The 22,305-nt window shown below is 37.8% G+C and overlaps 3 protein-coding genes across 6 annotated transcripts; all 3 read right to left on the bottom strand.

Moving 5' to 3' along the window:
- Positions 1-304: 304 nt before the first annotated feature.
- LOC122570263 lies at positions 305-781 on the bottom strand. The gene has a single exon (XM_043732359.1). The coding sequence runs from the start codon at positions 779-781 to the stop codon at positions 305-307; it is 477 nt and encodes a 158-aa protein (XP_043588294.1).
- A 9,659-nt stretch (positions 782-10,440) lies between these two features.
- On the bottom strand, positions 10,441-10,947 carry LOC122570262. The gene is made up of 2 exons (XM_043732358.1): positions 10,812-10,947; positions 10,441-10,730 (listed from the first exon to the last, which is right to left on the bottom strand). Exons 1-2 carry the CDS (start codon positions 10,945-10,947, stop codon positions 10,441-10,443), a joined length of 426 nt encoding a protein of 141 aa, XP_043588293.1.
- A 5,730-nt stretch (positions 10,948-16,677) lies between these two features.
- Positions 16,678-21,729, bottom strand: LOC122570127 (protein spaetzle-like). Of its 4 annotated transcripts, none has more exons than XM_043732047.1 (8): positions 21,264-21,729; positions 21,083-21,196; positions 19,943-20,081; positions 19,643-19,824; positions 18,973-19,038; positions 18,800-18,903; positions 17,732-17,924; positions 16,678-17,228 (listed from the first exon to the last, which is right to left on the bottom strand). In XM_043732047.1, exons 2-8 carry the CDS (start codon positions 21,137-21,139, stop codon positions 17,184-17,186), a joined length of 786 nt encoding a protein of 261 aa, XP_043587982.1. In that variant the 5' UTR covers positions 21,140-21,196; positions 21,264-21,729; the 3' UTR covers positions 16,678-17,183. The 4 variants fall into 4 exon arrangements, with proteins under 4 accessions (XP_043587982.1, XP_043587981.1, XP_043587979.1 ...); XM_043732046.1 differs by having other exon boundaries at positions 21,083-21,210; positions 21,299-21,728; XM_043732044.1 differs by having other exon boundaries at positions 21,299-21,727.
- Between the last annotated feature and the right edge of the window lie 576 nt (positions 21,730-22,305).

The following is a 22,305-nucleotide window of genomic DNA, read 5'->3' as shown; positions in this document are numbered from 1 at the left end:
CCCGGCATTGCTGATCGGCATACATCAGGGTTGCCCTACTCACGTCACCACTTATCTACTCGCCGCGTATCACCACGCTCCTGCTATTCACTAACTCCTTCTGTTTTTCCATTTCTCTTCTATGGCTTATAACTGTTTTACAGAAGCTCTTAAGTCTCTGCCAATATTCCTCTTTGACTGCAACCACTTCCGCCAAATTATCAACATTTACACTTATCCCAACATAGTTTTCCAGCTCAGTCCTTCCGATAATCCATTTTGGACACACAAAAAGGACGTGCTCCGCGTCATCATTCGCCTCACTTCAATCCCAGCACTTGGTGTCGACCTCCTTACCGATCCTTTTCCTGTAAACGTTAAATATTCCACGCCTAGTTAGTAATTGCATGGTGGAATGATCGATGTCCATCCTCTTGTTGGCAAAAATGGATGCCTTCTGTATCAATTTCTTAGTAACATTGTAATTGTCCCACTCGCTTTGCCAGTCTTTATAAGCTTTCTTACCGATTACATCAAGTTCTTCTTTCAACGTGCTACTACCGTGACACGTCTCGCTATCAACAACCGAGCTTTTTATGATCCTGGTTATATCATAGGATTCCTTACGTATCCTAACTTTGATGTAAGTCGGTAGATTACCCGTCAACATGCAAAGCGCCGCGTGTGAGACAGTACGATAAGCCGTCGTTGTAATACACAGTGCTGTTCTTAGCGCTCTTTTCAGCGTCTTCCTATTGTTCTCAAGGTCCACTGCCACAGCCCACCATGGTGCACCATACATCACTATAGACTCCCACACGTATAGTACAGTCTCCGCGCCACATTAGGCGGTCCATTAATATTCGGTAAGATACCCCTAAGGGTTTCCGTCAAAACATGCGCTTTCGCACACACCGCTTCAATGTACTTGTCAAATTTCTTATGAGTGTCTATAGTGACTCCTAAATATTGTATACTTTCTGCTGATTTGGCCACCGAGTTACCCAAACTGATTCCAATAACTCGCGGCACACGCATACCCGTTATAAACATTATTTCCGTCTTGTCCCTGGACAACGTGAGGTCGACACTCGCGCACCAATCACACACCGTTTTCAGCAACCCGTTCATCTTCACGTTCACACACTCATTTTTCTTAACTACACACGTAATGGCCAAGTCATCTGCAAAAGCTGTAGCCTTAATCATCACCAGATTGTCCAATCTTTCCAACAGCCTGTCATACACCAAGTTCCACAAGAATGGTCCAAGAACCGATCCCTGTGGCACACCAGCTGAAACTTCATACTTCACCAGTCTTATAACCTTCCCAGGCAGCTTCCTACTGGTCACTTCATTAATAATGCTGACCTAACTAAGGATGTTGAACCCATTCTTAATATCCAGGGCGATCATCGCGCAGATCAGCCTTTTCTTCTTGCACAGGTTCGCCAAATTTAGCACTTGATTAATGGCGTCCACCGTGCTCCTTTTCTTCCTAAAACCATACTGCCTCCTGTGAAATGGGTCCACTTCTATACATCTCTTTATAATTTTCTTTAAGCGTTTTTCCCATACCTTACTCAGCATCGGGAGTATACTTATTGATCTATATGCATTAGGAAGCCTAGGGTCCTTGCCCGGATTCCTAAGCAATATCACTCTAGCTGTTTTCCAGCATCTGGGAATCCGTCCTGCATTCGTGATATTGTTCATCACATCAGTTACAAGTTCTATTCTCTGTGTGCCAACTAACATAACAATATCGCCAAGTACACCATCTATTCCCACCGCCTTCTTTATATTGATGTTTACCACTATTTCTTTTACGTCATCCTCCCCTAGAGTAATATTCTCGGTGTGTGGACTATCACCGGAGATATATCCCGTCATGTCCCCATTTAAGACCTCGTGTTGCGACGGTTTATGCCCAATAATAAATAACTTATTCAAAATGTCATTCACTGTATTAATCGGCATGTCATTCGCAGGTCCTTTATTCTTACATCTATTCATAACCGTGCGGTGAGGTTTACCCCACGGGTCACTTTGTAAAATTCTGCAAAATCCAACCCAAGCTCTCCTTTTACCTTCCACAATTTCCTTCTTCAGCTTTCTTCTTATTCCTTTGTAAGCGCTGTTAAAAATATCTGTCCCACTAGACTCTCTTTTCCTCTCTCTTGTTAGCTTCCTCAGCGCTTTAACTCTTTCGCTACGGCAGTGTGCTCCGTCGGAGTGACGCCGATGTAGGGGCCACCGCGCCGCCGGAATAGCGCTACTGAACGGAGCACTGCGACGCAAAGCGTGCATATGTTGCGCATAGGTAAACTGGTGTTCGGACTTACATCTTTCGGTGCAGCCTCGTTATTATCCGGATCGTACGATTCCTTAAGTATTATACAACAACATATTTGGAGATTTTGCAATTATTATCGCCCTAATGTGAATGAGCATGGTCCCCGACAGCACGCACAGCGCCGCGTGCGAGATTGTCCTATATGCAGTCGTGGTATTGATCAGGGCACTTCTCTGCACCCTGCGAAGCTCGTCAACTACCTTATTCAGCGCATCTTCCCACACTGGAGAGGCATATAGCACGACCGACTCCCATACCTGATAGTACAGTTTCCTGCAGGTATTGGAGAGGCCGTTTACATTCGGTAGGAGCCCTCTAATAGCCCCTACCACCGCATCCGCTCTAGCACAAACCTCCTCTATGTGCTTATACAAATTTCTCCTACTGTCAAGTACCACACCTAAATATTTCACTGCTTTGTGCGTGCACAGCGTCATCCCCACCAGGGTAATGCTAAAACTCCTTGGAACTCTCATGCCCGTCAACAAAATAATTTCCGTTTTATCCCATGCTATCTGGAGACCCGAATTCTCGCTCCATCTGATGATCGTTTGCATGTGGAGGTTCAGTGTACCCTCCACGCTTTCCTTTTTATTCAGGCCTACCATGACAGCAAGGTCGTCTGCGAATGCGATCGCTCTCACATTCGGTTGATTGTCGAATCTGGCCAACAGACCGTCGTACACTAAGTTCCACAGCAACGGGCCCACCACTGAGCCCTGTGAAACTCTAGCAAAGATCTCCCTTCTAACTCCCTTCCACTCGGGCTCTCGAAAACTACGTAGCGGTCCTTCAAGTGGTTCACGAGAACCCTCGTCAACCTGTACGAGAGACTCCTGCGTCTCGACTCCGCCATGATTACCTCCCATCGCAAAGTGTTGAAAGCGTTCTTGACGTTGATACACATCATGACGCAGACCAATCTCTTTTTCCTGCAGGCATCCGCAAACTTACAAACCTGCGTGATGGCATTGATAGTGCCTTTCCACTTGCGGAACCCAAATTGGTTTCGATGAAACGGGTCCATACCCAATTCCTTCTCGATTACCGCCTTGAAGGTATACTCCTAGACCTTACTCATCACCAGTAGAATGCTGATAGGTCAGTACGACGAGGAGAGTCTGGGATCCCGGGTTTATTCAGCAAGATCAGCCGGGCCACTTTCCATTTGACCGGTATTCTGCCAATCTCGTAACTGGCATTGACCATGGCCAGCAGATCCTGCGCTCTGTGTTCATAGATCAACTTGATGACTATCCTCGGCATCCCGTCTATACCGACGGCCTTCTTTACGCTCAGGCGGCCGACCGCTTCTCTTAAGTCCTCCATATGGATCGTGTCCCCAGCTCCGGAGGTCCCACCGCCGATTTCTTCGGTAAGGTCGTACTTCGAAGCACCAGTGTCCTCTAGTTTATGATTATCGATTATGTTCGCTGCCTGTTCCCTTCCAAGGCTTGCACACGGCTTAGTCCTTCTGAGTCTGGCTATGACCTCTTACTCGAGAAGATAGTTAGCCTAAGCTCTGTCTTGCTCTTCTTGTAATCGGCTCTCTTCTGCACGGCGCACTCCTCGTTTCTCCTTCTAGCTGTTTGCGCTATCCTTCTCTTCTTAAGGGTCTCTCCCCGGAGCCGCACAACCTCATCGTTCCACCAGTAATTCGGGTTCTTACTTCCCTTAGGGGGAAAGATATTTTTTTAACGACTCGCATGTTTCTTCGATGATCCTCTGAAGAAAATCCTCCTGATTCGTCGTCACACCCACCCGCGCTCTCAATAAATTATACCGATCTCTTGTCGTCGAAAGTTCTTAAAAAAGTTTCCGGCACAGCGTCCTTCGTCGCAAACTTGAAACAACCTTTTCTCACAGACCTACCCAAGCCTTTGAACTTGTGGAAAACGTACTTGTGGTCGGAGGCGCTATACTCCTCGAGGACCACGGAAAGCTTATGCCTCTTATGCACCTTATCGCTGACGCTCACGACGTTCAAAAAACTACTCCTGGTGCCTCTCTGAAACGTGGTACCCGTACCAATCCTAATCGGAGCCAAGTAATTCCTCTCCAAAACCTCGAACAGCGTTCTTCCCCTTTTATCGGTCTTATTGCCACCCCACGCCTTGGATTTGGCATAGAAGTCCCCTGCGACGATAAGCTCTAGGCACGTCCTCACCGCCACCCCGATGGACATGTCGGGTCTCCCCATATAGCCGTCGAAGGTGTTCAGGCTGACATTGGGCGAGCAGTAACCGCTAACGAAGTACGCGACCCCGATCTTAATCCCGACATACCCGTTCTCTTCTATCAACGTTTCCTCGCTAAGCATCGCTGACCATCGACGTGTGTCTCATTTAAATTCCAGATAGAATATGTAAATTATTTCCACTGTTATTGAAGATAAAAGAATGTCTAGAAGAGTATTGCAAGATTATGAGCCTTGGGACTCGTCTTAATATGGTCTGACACAGATATTGATATGCAAAAAATGTACTGATGATTGTGAAATGACGTTCCAGATAATCTCAAATCTACTTATTGTAAGACAGGTTTAATATTGCTTGAAAGTAGGGTAACCAATGGCTACTGCTCCGGAAACACATGATTTTGTCTTTCTATATCCACTTACCCTAAATTTTCTTCACAAACCTCAAAAGCATCTTAGTCCTTCCGAAATCTACGTGAAAACTCCGAATAGAATTGACGAACGATTATCGATTGTGAAATACGGATGGAAAAGATTCTCCGTAAAAAACGTTAAAAGCTGGTCATCGTTGTCGAATAATAATGAAAAACATATCAACTTTATTATTAATTAATATATTAATAAGAAACTGCTTACGATATAGCGGATTTTTAAATTAATTAATTGCTGATATGAGTTACTCAAATCACAATTGAGGCATGGTAAATCGTGACACCAATCCTTCAGGTAATCTGTGAGAATCCGGATTGCGTGTACTTGTCTCTCTCTCTCCCTCTCTCTCTCTCTCTCCTTCTCCTTCTACCCTACTTCCGCATATCAATCTTTTCTCACTCCATCGACTTGGGAAAGCATAGGTTTTCAGAAAAGGACATCCGATTGAAGAGAAGAGAATGATGTTTGCACGTCCGTCAACGTACAAGATCGAGTGCGATGAGTTTCGCAAAGTATTGTTTTGTGAAGTACTATCTTGAGGTCTATTCACCTCAGAAGTATTATTTAAAGGTAGTATTGCTTTGACAAGTATTGTTTCGAAGAAGCCTATGTGCAAAGAGTTGATTTTGAACCGTGCAATCAGGAAATCATCATATCCTCGTAATACGCACAACATCCTGTCAATTATATTTATTTTAATCGTTTTAAACCAAAATTTACTTCGTTTATTTTACAATAGAAAATTTAGGGAAGAATTAGTTATTTAGAAAAACTTAAAGATATAAATATATAAAAATAATAAATGCGGATCTGCGAATTCCTTGATACACAATAATCAATTAAACTAGTTTCTTTACCTGTATTTGTTATGTGCCGCTTTTTATTTGTAATTGAACATATATCTCGCACGCCAAGTTAAGTTGAGTTGAGCATTGTTAGAAAATTGTTCATTATTTTTGTCCTATTTGTTTCAGTTGACAATGAACAAGAATTTGAATTTGACAACGTAAGTAATATTTTATAAATATTTTACAAAACATTACAGAATTAACTATAACAATGTGACATTTCTGGTTGATATAAAAGAAATGTTTCGCAAAACGGCACGATAACACGCATACAACAAGACGCGTTGGTATTGACGTGAGGTGAAACGCGCTCTTACAGTGAGCTGAAAGTTCACGAACGCAATTTTAAGAATTTCGCCAACGAACTTCCTTCTGACTGTCGAGAAATTGATAAGCTTAATGCTCTGATGACGTCAGCAATCAGTGTGAGAAAAGGGCAGTCTTATCAAGGCGTTTGGAATGGTTTTACCGTGTCCATTTTCTTATTTTGATATCGACAGAAGAATTGACTTCGTGATAAACCTCCTCACAATGCTACTGGAGATCCTTACGGTTATTGCGCGTTCCGTCTTTGCTCGCATCTGCAGTTGATACACTATCTGGCTACATCGTATTCAAAACGGGTACAATTCCTGCTGGACGAGCTGCTACCCGAAGAGTTGTTGCGACATCACCTCAATTAACATTGACTCCGGGATGGTGACGAACAGTATGTTTCTATGCGTATACAGGCGCAAGCTGTAGAAATCATATATATTCGATAGTGAGTGGAATGGCCGTGAATTCAGACGGGCATCCATTTGGTACAGCAGCGTCGTCATCTCTTTGAATGTAACTCATAGCCTGTCGAAACGAAGCGCTCCTGATTGGATGAATTTTCACCTTGTGCCGAAGATCGCCAGTTCGGACGCGAGGATCGAACTCTGCTTGAAGGAAACTCCGCATTCGCGCTGACGAAGTTAGTTCTGCAGTCGGTTGTGAACGTCCTACAGAGTTCCCATTGTCATGTGAACCGTCTGAGCGCAACGAGGAAGGCATCGGTTCAGTAACTGGAAGCTGTCTTAATATGGATGACGCGAGTACTGTAATAAGAATAAATTGCATTGCCGCTTTCGCCCGCCATCGTATGCGACAGGTACATCGTACTCTGCACTGCTTCACTTTCTGTTGCCCTTGAGGAGCATCAGAACGTCGTTTTCGGAAGGATCCCAGTATCATTTGAGCTCTTGCATGAAATGCAGTCTTGATAATTATGCTTGACCGATCGAATGAATGATCAGATGTTATCCGTCTTAGCTTAGCAGTGTTTCAAGCGGTCAGGATTCCATTGCCGTCAAGGTTTGAAGCAAGCCGCACTATTCGGCTACATGGTTTGAACGGCTTCTGTCTGCAAAGCGCTTCGATCTCTCTGTGATACACGAGCCGATTGTTGAGATGTTTGGATGCAGTGCCATTGCACATGATGGATTTCCTGTAAGCTTAGGATGCCTTGAACGTCAAGAACTTTCTCTGAACAATATAGAGGCACCAGAGATACTATGCGATGATGCGAAAGAGGTGACTGCAGAAATAGAAGCACATTATTAGTACCGGTGTTTCGAATTCGTTATCATGCACAACGTGAGAGGTATAGTTTGAATTGTCGGCTGCGGGCCACCCGGAGCAATCCACTTGAAGCCTGAGAAAGCGCGAGATGCAGAGCTCACAGGACTATCAGTGTTTGGTCCGTAACTCTGCCTCCGATAGAGTAGTTTGAATTTCTGCGACGTGATTCACGACATAAGTATGCCTTTGGAAAGTAATCCTTTGACCCATGCTAGAGCATGGAGAGTGGGGTCGCTTCAGACGTGCACCGTCATCAGATGGCGTATAGTTGCAGTGGCACTTGAGGGATGCTAGATTCGTTTTGCTGGCAGCAAGGCTTATCTCGGCTCGGAGACGTTCGCAAATCGAGCAGCTGGAATTGTTGTGTCATCGACGATACTTGCAGTCATCGAGATATGTATAGTATCCAACACCTCGAGATTATTGACAAATTGTCGTCATTTTTCAAAGTTGAAAGTGGAGTATCCCAGTCGTAGTTTTTACCCCATATCGCCTGCAGGATAATCTCCGCCTACATGATAACTGTAGTTAGCTATCTCAGAGGATTGAATAATTTCACGATCTGTGATAATATCGATGGTTAATTGTTCAGTGTACTAGCTTACCTGGAACATAAATGAAAAGGCATTAGTGTGAGGATGCCAGGTTCCAAGCGCACTGCACCCCTGCTCTGGTTTTTAAGGAATGCTCAATGAGTCCGTACGGAAGATAGACTAGAGTCAACACCCAACGGCCGTTACAATCGCACGATCCGAGTCAATTAACAATCCAAATCTTCGACATCTCGCGCAATCATCGCCGAACTCCCGTCGCATCAAAACACATCGATCAGCAGGCGAACTGTTAATCGCAAATTGCGCACCGTTAATAGTAATCTGCGCTTCAGTGTACACCCAGAATATATTGTGAATAAATATTTAGTGTTGAATATATCTAAGTGTTCTTTCAATACCTATCACGACCTAACCACTTCATGTAGTTTTGATCCCGGACGCAGTTGCCTCTTCAACGACTCACTATTGGGAGTACCCTTGAAATCGTTGAAAACATCCTTTATTTGGTGCTAAAACTGGACGATTTCAAAACTTCATGGTGTGGTAAGTAGAAACAGTTGCCGCGTCGGATCTCGCATCGTGCTACATGCTGCATGTGTCCCAGATTTTAATACTTGTGCATGAACGCTGTGCATATAGTAAAAGAATGTTATGCAATTAGCGTTAGTTAGATGGTTCACACAATTTCATATTTTATACTTGATGAGTTGTGATGGTCAAGATTTGTAACAGAAATGTTTATTTGCATACAATCATCGGGTTTTATAGGTCTTCCTGACGACACATCCGCATCAATCAACACTTAGCTCTCTACTACAGCACGATTGGTATTTGTGGCCGCACAGTGGGCCAACCAAGTTGCGCGCTATTGTATGATCAAATCGCATTTTAACAAATATTAAAACTTATTTAAACTTATACTTTTTCCTCCTTAGAACCATTAAAAAATCTATTATTTTACTTCATTTCATTTTTCAAACTTATTATATCTTACTTATTAATATTAATATATTATTGTTATTTATAATAGTATTATTTATTTATATCTAATTATATTAATTTCTTTCAACTTTTTCAAAAATCAAAATCGCAAGAAAAGATTGTGATAACATTAGGTGTATCAGGTGTATATTTGAGTTGTGATAAATTTCATTTTGACACCTCTGATATTTTCAGAATCATACCTAACTGAATAAATGCCTCGTTTGTATATTTCTGAACAATTTATAAAAATTTTGCTAATAAATAAAACTTCGTTATTCAATAGCAATTGTTTACAAGTAATAATAGCTTAGTTTTACCCAGCAGACTCAGCGACAAATTTTCACTTTCACCTCCGTTTCTCTGTCTGTATCTTTTCTCTATTATTCCTTATCTGCCGTAACGGGTGTTACGAATTTTCAACTAACTAGCGACCGGTCATATCAACCGATCGGTTTATATCGCGAACCTTGAATGAATTAACGTTCAGGGTGGAGGTAAGTTTAATATATCGAATGTTAATATAGTTTGGCACTTTATTTGCCCTTTTAGGATACAAGCAGAGTTTGATGCTCTGATCACAACGACTATACGATCTTGTTGAGACTGAAGAAAATGTAGTTTTTCACGAACGGTAAGGCGCTCTGATGAAGACTGTCCTAGGATGTTGTCGCTCCCCCCTCTAGCAGCTGCATTTCGTCCATACATTGTGACTTTCCGTTCCTGGGTTTTTTTGGTTTACCTGTACTCTCGGGGGTGCATATCCTCTGGTATTGCCAGGTGTTTCCCTTTTCCTCTGACCCATCGACAGTTAAGGTGTTTTTTATTCTCTTAATTATGCCTGCGTCATAAGGTTTACAGCTCGGGGAGGCAGGCACTTCGGAATTTCCCAAAAAAGGGAAATGTGTTGTCCGAGTCATAAACTGACGTCCACTCCAAATCTCGAATCACGGGAACTTTAGGTATTTTCAGTGGTACAAACGTTCCGCTCGATCATACGTATCGTTGATTGGTACGGAGGTATTTCGTAGGGTCGATATAAATGCAGGTGTAAATCAACTAGGAAGTTAGTTGATCTTGTGGATCTGATGCGATACAACGCATGCAAAAATGACAGAATAGAGAAATGAGAAAGTTTTGAGGCTCTTAGGAATATATCGCGATTGTTCAAACCTATGGAATTGCCAAAATATAAATTAGATAGCATAACAGGCACAATGGGTTAATGGAAATAGCAATGTCTTTCGGCAAACCTAAAGAAATCGACAAAAAAAAGAAAATAAAAATTCTTGTGAGTCATTGCTCTAGAGAATTAAGGAAATAAGAACTTCAAAATCGAATGCTGGCACTAATAGTATTTACAAAAGTAAATGGGTTCCCGCTAAGAGCTTTCTGTTTTTGAGGAACAAAGATAAACCAAGAAGGGCAATTAATATGGAGGATAAGATAAGTAGTTAATGCACACTGTTTATATTAACATTTTTCTACTCACGCACTGTGAAAATGGTCAAATTTGTTTGGTAACACCGATAAAATGCACGTTATCAGCATTTTCTCGCCAATTTGACTCCCAAGGGCTTTTATCTTCGCCGCTATCAGTTCCAACTTTGATAAATTGTGAGAGACATTTTCAGATTCTTCCCATTTAAAATCGAAGAACTGCTTCTGGACCATATTTAGATTCTCATCCGACTTCATGTCATATACTGTATTCAACTTTTTCCACATTTCATGTGCTGTTGTGCAACATAGAAGAAGATCCAACGGTTTCCTTCCTACTGATGTCACAATTAATTTTCTCGCTAACCGATCTGCCTTCAAAAATCTTTGACGGGCGATTTCTTTCTCCGCGTTGTTACCTGCATGATACAGATTCCCTTCACACACGTTGATCAGGTCGTCATGTTCCTCCAAAAGTGTACGCATGACAAAGCGCCACTGAAGCCAGTTTTCTTCGCCACGTAACATCTCGATCTTCGCACTTGCTGATTCCATTTTAGTACTATCACTTACTTTACTAAGCACAACACTTTAACAATTTATTCACTTCGCGTTGCTACCTTGTAATTTACAGCTCTGGGCCCATAACCTGTTGAGGTTATTAGATGTATAAAGAGAGAGACGCGTGGATAAATTATAAGGGAGAAAAATATATTTTAAATACAGAAGTGAAAGTACAAGTATGAAATAATACTTTGAGCTGGTCCAGATCCGCACGCTAGCAGTGTTACCCTATAACTGAAAACCCCGAAGCCAAAGTCGCCTGTCGACTGTTTATGGTCTGCCTTCGTCCCAGTCTTTTGTCTATACGCTGTCGATGACTTCAGTGCTTTAGAAAGTTAAAAAGAGCAGATGTAGAGTTTTCTTAGAAATGGTGACCTTCAACAATAATAATTAAAGCACGTTAACCTTAAAACATCATTTAGTAAAACTACTAAATAAAGAGTTTTTGTGTCGTGCCTAGCAAAATAATGGTAGGTAAGTAAATGTAAAACTAATTTATATTTTTCCTTTTAGCTTTAAAATTAAAAGGTGGATGTGAACAGAATGAACCCCAAATGAAGACGTTTCTTTTCTCATCAATAACTAAATAAAGTAAGATTATACTTTGATTCAAGCATACTCAAGCCGTATACCTTTTTGTATGTTATAAGCCGAAGGGGATGACTGGGCTACCGTTTAGGTTATGGAGTTGTTAATTAAACAAATCCAGTGTTGTTAATGGCACTGGTTTCTCAAGGAAATAAACGCTAGGATGAGCCAACGTATAGCTAACGAAGGCTTCGTAACTTTTAACTAATCGGTGCTCCTTGAGCGGCAAAAGTACGTCGTTGCGGGTTCACTATGTTAAGTATTACAATTGAACAAAACATTATATAGCAAAGAACATCGTACATATCCTACAAACGGAGACGTATAATTGTCCAATGTCGGTCGGTTGTGATCGAACGAGCGATACCGGATTTGTTTTCTTCAGGCTCTGTTCACAGTATTGTACCCATTTCGTTCAACCTTGCGTGCAAGCAATGAATCGCGAATCGAGCGAGCCGATGTCCGCTATTACGGCATCCGCTATCTACGTGTTAGGAATATAAAGCTTCAGGGCACGCAACTTCGACATCTTTGCAAGATAATAGTCGCCTAACTTCTATCTAGGTCGGGCGTAGAAGTTAGCGACTTCTTCCAATAAGCTCCCAAATGGTGCCGGCTTTCGATATTATGGGATCAGGAGATGACTCAAAGATTTCCACAAACTCCTGGTCGTACTCCTACTCCTCATCATAAAATCGTTGAGCGTGGACTTTCGAATCTCGCTCGATGATCCTGACGATCATATCGTCGGATCACTGATACCGTCACACAAACCAATTCACTCGTTGTACGCACTGCTCTATCTAGACACTGGCGCGAAAGGTATCGAATATTGGCACCGTGCGTTCATTTTGCAACTCTAACTCCAGTCGCTTCACCTTTTCACGGAGTGCTTCTCTCGAAGAACAGCTTCGCGATCTGTGTGAACGATCACGATAAAAGATCGAACAGTCATCACGGGAATATCCGTGAACCTGCCTTCGTTTTGAATCGACGGACGAATCGCGCCTCTTGTGCCTTCCCTGGTCGCACAAATTACTCTGCGAACGTTCCCTCTGTCACTCTTTGTGTAACGATCTCGTTAGCGATCACGCGAATGATCCAGCGATATATTCCTAGAACTGGACTGTCCCCACACTTATTATCACTGTTGACCGAGCAAACGTCCACACGATTGATCTGACGATCAAGATATCTCTTGAGAGTTAACGCATATTTTCATCTTTACTTACTTGATTTACTTTGTGACCGATCCACTTCGCACTTAAAATAACTTAATATTGCAACTACAGCTACATTTAATCTAATTAAAAGTTGGATTTCGTAGTACTGTTAGATAGAGTCTAGTCGCAGCACTATAGAGTCACTTTCTTGTCTAAATAATTCGTGCTCTATTTGTACCCGTACACAAGCAAGCGATACTGTCCCACCTTTGATATGTAAGATATAGAAATGTTATCAAACATGGAATATTAAAACTTTAAATAACTCTTGTTGTTAATCCTAGAAGGACCTGAGTTTGTCTTACGATTTTAAGTTGCGGAAAATTTTGAATTGCTTGCATGTTAGCTGTATTTGATATAATGTTGTCTTAAAGTCGACAAAAACTTACATTTATTGAATTTTTATTTTACCTTATATCGGTATAATAGCTTTAATACTTCCTTGAGTATATCTAAATTTTCAGAAATACTACTTGTTGCGATGAAAATATCATCGAGGTACAACAGTATTTTACCAGAATTAATCAAGGGCTTAAATATTAAACGGATAAATTTCTAAAATACAACCAGTACATTAGCTACACCAAAAGTCATTTTTAGATAATCAAATTGCCCATCTGGTGTGACGAAAGAAGCTATTTCATGGAAGTTTGTGGAATCGACACATGATGAAAATCATCTTTCAAATCTAGATTAGTAAAATAAGAGTTATTAGCAATGTGACCTATCTTCTATCAGGAAAGTGGATATCTATCTTCTACAGTAATCTTGTTTAAGACTCTATTATTTGTAATCCACTTTACCTGTCTCCCATTTTAAATTTATATATTCGTATAACATTGTAACGAAGATTTCTTTTGCTTTATATTTCTATAGTCTCCATATTTAATATATCATTAAATTTCATATGTTATATTTCATATCCACATTTTGGTTAAGCGTTACCGTCAAACTCCGTTATTGTGTTGTAAATTTGTGCTCGAGCATATTATAAGAAGGAGTCTCATCCGAAATAATCATAAACTTTACAATAAATATATTATTTGGCAACAATTTTGTTGGATTACTACGAAAAATGAGTGCGTGTGTGTAATGCGTGATAGCAGAAATTTTCGACATACTAAAAATAAATTATCTTTATACATAGATTGTAATATAAATGGGAGAATGATATAGCATTCATTTGTTTAATATGACTGAACATCCATATTCTTTTCTTCTCTTTTGTTACTAACTTTGTTACTAGTTTTTAGCAGTTCAGTCTGAAATTTGGACGTGCTTTTTGCGAATAAATATTAAGTAAAGAAATAATAATTATAAGAAAGCATTATTATATCTTCCAATTTAGTGCTTGCAATCAATAAATCTAATTTCAATTCTACTCATAATACAACCGATAATTGATAATAGAGATTTATTTAAGCGGCCGTAACCAAACACCCCCTCCCTCCCACCCTATCAGGTTTACATTTGTAAGTATTAAAAAGGTTTAAATATGTAGACTTTGTCATAAGATCTATAATGCAATCTGAATTCATTAACGCTTCGAAAAAATATAATTGTTCTTTTTCTTCCGTTAATAAAACATAATAGTCACGAGAGTCAATAGTCAAGGAAATAAGTATTTCCAAAAGGCATACGTGCCCAATGATTCTTGTTTTTTATCATCAATGATGATGTTCTGCAATTGTAGAGGTTTGAGTATCGATAGGCGAAACGACTACCGACTTTGTTTTATCTGAGTTCGGCTTCCTAGAGTTTTTATAGCTATGTCCAAATTTGCCGCAGGTGAAACGCAATCGTTTCTCCCTCTTTGAAAGTGTACATACACTAGTCGTGTTTCTCTTTTTTTTCCTATCAGTTTACATACCAGATTTCAAACTTACTTTATCTTATTACTTTCAGATCTTAACATTATTTTCCCAAAAGCTTCAAACAATAACGACAATGTCTCTGTAGCGGCGTACGTGCTAGAGGACAAATCAAGCCACGTGTATTCTTGCCTCAGAGTATCAATATCGTAGGATACACATATACTGTAATAATAACTAAACTCCGGGCAAAAACAATTTCGTCACTACGTGGGACCGTCTAACAAAAGCGATTGAAAATTTACCGGTACCAACTCGATCAATATAATATAAACGAACGCGATTGTAAGGAGACTAGTTTCATCAGTCTCAATCACGTGCGATCTCATCAGCGAGTTACACACAATCTTAGCAAATCAGTTAGTACCGAGCGACTTAGCGAACATTCTTGTATCTATTTGTTATTTCAAAATACACTTTACGATTTTAACAAAGAGTTATCTAGTCATTTTGTATCATCCGACTAACCATCTCTCCCATATCTCAAAGCAACGCATATCTGCATGCCACAGCTATCGAAATAATAACTAAACAGTAACGGAATAGCCGCCTCTGATATACATCCGACGATAACCCATCCAAAGGGACTAAAACCTCAATATAAAAACCCTCCTAAATTAGCGCTCAAGACCTTATTCTGTTGTAACACTTTGAACCGTCACTCTGTTAGATTTATATAATAAAACTTCCATCATCTTATACGAAGTTCAATTTCTTTACCTTATTCGTGAAACGTTCGAATTGCGACGCGAGGAGATCACCGGCGATCTATCGGTTTCTTGATTTCTTGTGTCTCCGACGTGACAATCACATAGACGTTCATCGAAGTTGCCGTCAATTATATGGCCCAATAATTCTTCTTCCTCTTCAATTCCGACCTGATTAGTCAAAACTAGTTTGTCGTGGTGATATTCGTTAAAGTTTTCACTCATTTTTCAAATCCTATCTTCGAGTTGCTTTCTTAACGTTAATTTATTAGGTTAATGGTCAACATCCTTTTTCGTATTTCATAATAACTTTTTAAAGTCTATTGCTATATGTTCTGCCTTCGAATGTGACCAACTAAACGCTTTACCCTTGATTTTCGAAATCTTAAGAATTTCCATGGATTCTCCATTTAAATCATAAATTATTATTGTGAAGAAAGATTTTAGTTGGGGGCCGCCATTTATTACAAAATTATTATCACAAAAGATTTATACAAAATAATATAATTTTCCGAATTTCCTATTTACATTTTTAAACCGGACATTTTTTTAGAGTAACGGCGGAGTAGTGCCAGATTCCTAAGTGAAACTCTGCGGTGGCCGTCCTCAATGTTTCCAGGAGGGTTACAAAGCCTCTTCCCTGTTAATTTCGACGTGCGGAGCAACCACCACACCTCACGCCACTTCCTACCTGAACTATCGTGTAAGTTCGAGACAATCCGGCCGTGATGGCCTGGGACAGCACCTGAGGTAATAGGATCCAGCCAGCTACATCTCCTTACCACCTGTCCCTAACCGGAAGTCAGTGAATACGCAAATCTACACCGTACGCCAACCGTGAACTCACCTACGTACAACCCGCCCTCGTCCCCCCAGGATCACTTCCATAATTACCGAGGGGACCACGTATTCGTCAATGAGTGTCGTATCATCATTCGAATGACGAGTCGTAAAAGGTAGCGCAGCACTTTCCACGTCAAACAAAATTCCAACATGTACTGCACCGAGTTCCTGAACTCCCCAAACCAGACTCAATTTTGATTAGCTTAAAATTAGATTAGGGTTAAATCAGGCTAGACTTTCCTTACAGACAGGGTGCAGGGGCATGTGAAGCGCCTTCGCTTGTGCTTATCGATGTTATCGTATCAAAATACAAAATAATTGTATTATAAACCTGTTTTGATAATAACATTTTAATAAACGGCGACTCTTAACTAAAACTTTCACAACGCTACTCAGAGTGATAACCTTGACAACATATTAAAAAATTGTCGAAATCAGAAGTGGATCCGCATCTTGTGAATATTTTACAAAATTATTTTATCTGCATGATACTGTGCTACTGTGTTTTATTAGTTGCTATTATTAGTATTTAGTATACATTGCATTGCTACAATATTGTCTCTTTATTACAGTTATTAATTCTTAAATTTTACATCAAAGTAACAATTACAATCATTTATAATTGTTTCACTCGTAGGCGAAAAAGGTCGACTTATAAGAGTTTAACTATGTATATTCTTATTCCTGTTTTGGAAAAATTTAATACAAAATGTAATGGAAATTTGATGTTTTAAAAAGGTTTATTTATTCATACAGTTCTTGGTAAAATAAAAAGATTCAGGACATATTTCTAAAGAACTGTTGCTTTTTGTTGTTTTGTCGTACTTCACATATATTATATCTTCTTCGTTCGTCTTCCCGCCATATTTAAATTTTGTTATATTTGTATTCATATTTTCTGTCACTTTTCATATTATGGGGAATAAATTATATTAAAACATTTAAGGCAACGTATAATAAATGTCTGATGATTAAGATCCATGTTACTTTTTATATTAATGTTTCAGATTATTGGGATTGTCCTTTGGAGAAGAAAATCTCTATAACAATAAGTAACGAATTATGTTATTGGTAATGCTTCAGATGTAGATAACATAGTATCTCGTTTGATTTCATTTTCTAATATGTAGTATTTAGTATGTCGAGGTAATAAAAAAAGACTATACAGTAAAAAATATAAAAGAACATAATTCTCTCCTTTGAAAATTAGTCTATGTTGAAATTAAAAAAGATTAAATTATAATTGTTCAGTTATATGTTATCTAATATTATCTTGTAAAATTTGTTACTCAAACAAAAACTTAAAATGCAAAAAATTAACTTTGAATAAAAATTTCTGCAATTTGTTTTCTTCTCTTTAACATTTTAAGAAGCTCTATATTAATATACGCACAATTTTATCTAACATGGCAGCTGTATCGTGTATTGTATATATTATTGTACAATCACCTGCCAATTATAACATTCTCCGATGAAAAATGAAGATTAATCGATTTTAATGAAATCAATTGGTGTTGGTTGATTTGTTTTGAAAATCACTTACTCCGCCAATCCGTATCGAAGTGCCGATGAATTTGACGTGACAACAGCAACTAGATGGAAACCGAAAATGCTGGTAGGCAACCGAACCATCATCCTCTAGGCCTAGGAGTTGATTATAAACGAACTTTTGTTTACATGTGGTTTCGTAACCCATTGATATGCCATCCTTTATGCTGCAGCGTTGGCCTTCGTTACTATAAAAAAGAAATGATTTAAAAATCGTTCTTAAAGTGCAAGCGTTTTTCCTAATTATCGATTTGTTTTATGATGAAAGCTCCTGTCAGTAACTAAAGTCTACTGAAACCTATATCAATTTTACGAATTTAGTTAACATATTTCCAAAAAATGATATGATTATACATTTAGTTTACAAAAATCATAAAACGAAATTATACCAGAAATTGCAAAATTTTGAACTTTATCAATGTTAAAAAGAATGCAAATGTTTACGGTGGACTTACTTTACTTCTTCTTAATCTTAGGTTAAATTGTTATATAATTTTAGTGCTGAAAGTATTAACATTCGTGACTGACTGCATGTTTTGCAGAGAAGCTTTAAAACATTAAATAGAAATTGCATTGTTGTATCGATAAAAATAACTTGACTTGGTTCAAGACACTTTTATGCTTCGCGTACTCCCTGGAGAAGTATAGTTACATGGATAAAACTATAGTTATAGTATAATAGTGAGAATAATATAAAACATGTATAGACATTATCTTTTCTATGTTTAATCTTATAAAATTATTGAAATTGTAATAAGCAATCAATCAAATTCTGACATAATCTTAAAGTCTTTATCCTCGGGGATACGCATACCTCAGATCGAGGACCACTGATCTAGGGTATTCAATAATGAAATTGACAAAAATAAGATTTTCAGTAATTATGTATTCCCATCACTGTTGTCTATGCCGTTCAATCTGTTATAATATTCTATTTCCTATATACGTAGTAGCAATACATATTATTATATAAACCTGTTAGCATTTTGTGGCGTAAAAGAAATAGAGTGAAAAGGTGTTAATGAAACATTTCTTTCATCTAGGAAACAAAATATATACTTACATGCATTTTTCTATACGTACTCCCTGTTTCAATTCTTCGTTGTTAAGGATATACTTCCACTCGTTGTTCATATTTTCCGCCGTTTTCGGAAGGACGACATGCTCCTGAAATTATTTTGAAATTATTGTGTTATGAAAGATACAGATAGAAATCGAATGCTAAATTATACTTACAGATGATGCACAGAACGATTCTGTCTCAACAGAATCTTCTCCTAGTCTGGGTTTGAGCATATCTATCTGAAAGTAAAGCCAAATTTGGAAAATAAAATAGTATATATCCATTGTTTTCGGATATTATGTAGATTTACAAAAATAAAAGAATAAAATAACTTATAGGATTTAAGAAAAAGATAAGATAAAAGTGTTAGAAAAAGACAAATTAGTGTCGGAAAAAATTTGAAGAACATGATAAATTATATTTATTATATTTTACAGCAAAGCAGCTTTAAAATGCAATTAATTATCAGTCAATCTCCTATTACTAAAATTCTCTCTATATTTTTTGTGGGTTTACATATTTCTTTCTTTTTTAATCCATTTTAAAGTTTGCAAAATATTAGAATTTTTAAATTTCTATTCATAATGTTGAAACATTATTTGTTTTGATATAGTAGTTATATTTTTTGTTTCTATACAGCTTCGTTGACCTAACAGCTATTTAAAAAAAACTAACGTCTTTGAAATTAACAGATCATTTTCATTTCCAATTATGTCATATTAAGATTCTCCTGTTTTATCGTAAGATGACATTAAAATCAGAAAATCGACAAATATGTACTTGTCTTTTTCCTATAACCTTCGATTAGAAGATGAAAATAGTTTTACAAAAATGGATACCAACCATGTCAACAGAAGTATAATTTACAAGATGTGGATTTCTGGCAATGATATCTTTCACCAAATTCGTAGGATAATTCGGAACATCTTCACAATAGCTCTGCCCTTTACAAGAAGGTATTACTGATCCCACCCTCGGTTGTATCAGTGCGGTATAATCATCAAGAAATGCGATGTTACCATTTTCTAATATTGTTGAACACATGTAAGAAAAAAGAAGGGAAGACGTTAAATAAAGTGTTGATGTTCTTCCCTAACTAAAAATAAAGAGCAAAAAAATCTTTAATTTTGTTAAGAAACAAACTAGCTGTGTTCATCTTCGTGAAAGATCTGGTTTCTCCCATTGCATTATTTTGATTTAGAGGCCACTTCCAATTTCCTGATGAAGAAGCGCGGGGTTCCTCATACGATCGACGAGAATCGCTGTGGGCACTGTTGGAGACCTTTCAAAAGATAAGATACATTAAGCTTGTAATGTTTCTGATTCTATGAATTCCCAAAAAACCTGATTTCCTTTTTTGAGAAACACAAAAGTGTTTCCCTACAATATACTTACGTTTATATTTATACGCATAGTTTCAAATATTTTCAGCGAGAAAAGAAAATTTAAAAAAGAATAGTTTAATGTTTCTTAATTATTAATATTAAAATATTCCTTAGAAATTTTCATTCATATTGATTAATCATTAAAACTTAAAAATTGAATGATTCAAACTGTACTTTTAAATTTATTGAAACTTCTACGTGCTAAAACTGCAGAGACGGTCGCTAGTTCAAGTCGTAAAAGCAGTTTGCCGAATCAACATATTGTTTCAATCAACAGCTTTGTAATCTAACTATCCAATTCAGTCGGCTTATCGCGATTATTTGGTTCGAACGTCAAAAAATTTTTAATACTTAACTCAAAGTTTGTTACAGAAATATATTCATCCTTCAAACTTAAAAAATTTGGTCAATAACACAGAGACATTATTCCACTACTAATAGACACTAGTCCAGAATGATTCAATAAATGCAACAACAAAAAAATTAGAAGCTATCACGAAAAGAATTACTACTATCAAATCTAAACTATCAGAGCGAGAAATTTGTAAATTTCAGGACCCAATTCTTTTAGCCTTTGAAAAACATTATTTTTTATTAACTATTCATTGTAGAAACACGTTTCTTCGAATGGTCGAGGACATTAAAATTTGTAAGTTCTTTTATCTAAAACAAGTATCATTCAATAAAACCTTCCAGAACCAAAATAAAATTATTTTTTAAATTAATTATTAATAATAAAAACATCTTTTTGAGCAATTCTGCAAAAAAAATTTGTCTTAAGAAGTATAAGGAAGATATGAAAGCACATATATATGTTAACTAATAACTTTGTATAAAGTTATTGTAAGTAGTTGGTAACCTAACCCCAATTTATTAAGGTTTTTTTCATGTTACTTACCAACAACAAAACAATTGCAACATTAAATACAGAAACTATGGTCTGATGTTCCTTCATCTTATATTGTTAAATAGCTTTTCTCTTTTTCCTAATTGATTTCTTTTTCCTTTTTTTCTGAAAATACAATACTTTAATTTTAACGAGAGTTTGACTTTGCTCGACCAACTTTGTCTATTATTACGTATATATGTTTGCGTGTCCAATGATGATACGCACTGCACTTGATACCCGCCGAATTAACGGCTGAATGTTCGAACGATAACTGCCAACGACACTAAAATGAACTTGTGCTCGCCGTAACAAGTTGTTTCTGTTCGGTCTAATCACTCAACCAGACTCTAGTGTAAGCAATGTCTGATAATCGAGTGTCGAGCAACGAAGCCAGTAGCACGTCTAGCTTTTTGATTACTGTTGGCTATCAAAATATATAATGTAGTCTGTACCAAAAGCATCAGATCCAATCATAGAGCTTATTCTAATGGAATCAACAGGGAAGTAGATATTGTGTCGTAACTGCGCTCTTCTCTCTCCCACTCCGAGTTTTTCTCTTGTGAGGATAAGACGCACAATAATATCTTCTATATATTATAGTATTATATTAATAATATATAATAATGCCTCCTATATATCAAATAACAAAGCGTATCAAATACGGAAACCTCCGATAACTGACAAAAAAGAATCTCTGGATAATTGCATCGTCGTTATCCCCACCACTGGGAGGAGATTCCCCTCGACGCATCATGGAGCTCGACTGGCCATCACGGCCGATTACTGTAATATGATCTAACGCCAGATATCGCTAAGACAATGTATGTAAATACTAATTCAAAAGTGAAACTTTTTTATTTTTGACGTTTTTTAAATTAAACTTCTACTAACGTATTTGTGAGATATTTCTCGTTAAAATGAAACCAAACACGATATAGTTTGAATTATATTTATTTATTCATATTTATTATCACTTATTTAATTATCTTTTATTAAGTAAGCAAATATGATTCAAATTATATTGTGTTTGGTGTAACAAACATATTGGTAAAAGTTGCATGGATCATAGACAAATTAAAAATAAAAAATTTTGAATTTTGAATTAATGATCTCACTTTATCGCCTTCAACGGCTTTAGAGCCTTTAGCGTTTAGATTCTGAACGCGTCGACTCTCAGTACCTTTTTCCTCTTTGATTTGTTCTTTCTACATTCGGCATATTTAAGATGTCAG

This window comes from Bombus pyrosoma, linkage group LG8, assembly GCF_014825855.1.
Source record: "Bombus pyrosoma isolate SC7728 linkage group LG8, ASM1482585v1, whole genome shotgun sequence".
Lineage (NCBI taxonomy): Eukaryota > Metazoa > Arthropoda > Insecta > Hymenoptera > Apidae > Bombus > Bombus pyrosoma.
Note: the sequence above shows the minus strand (reverse complement) of the source record. Positions and strands in the feature narration are given on the sequence as shown.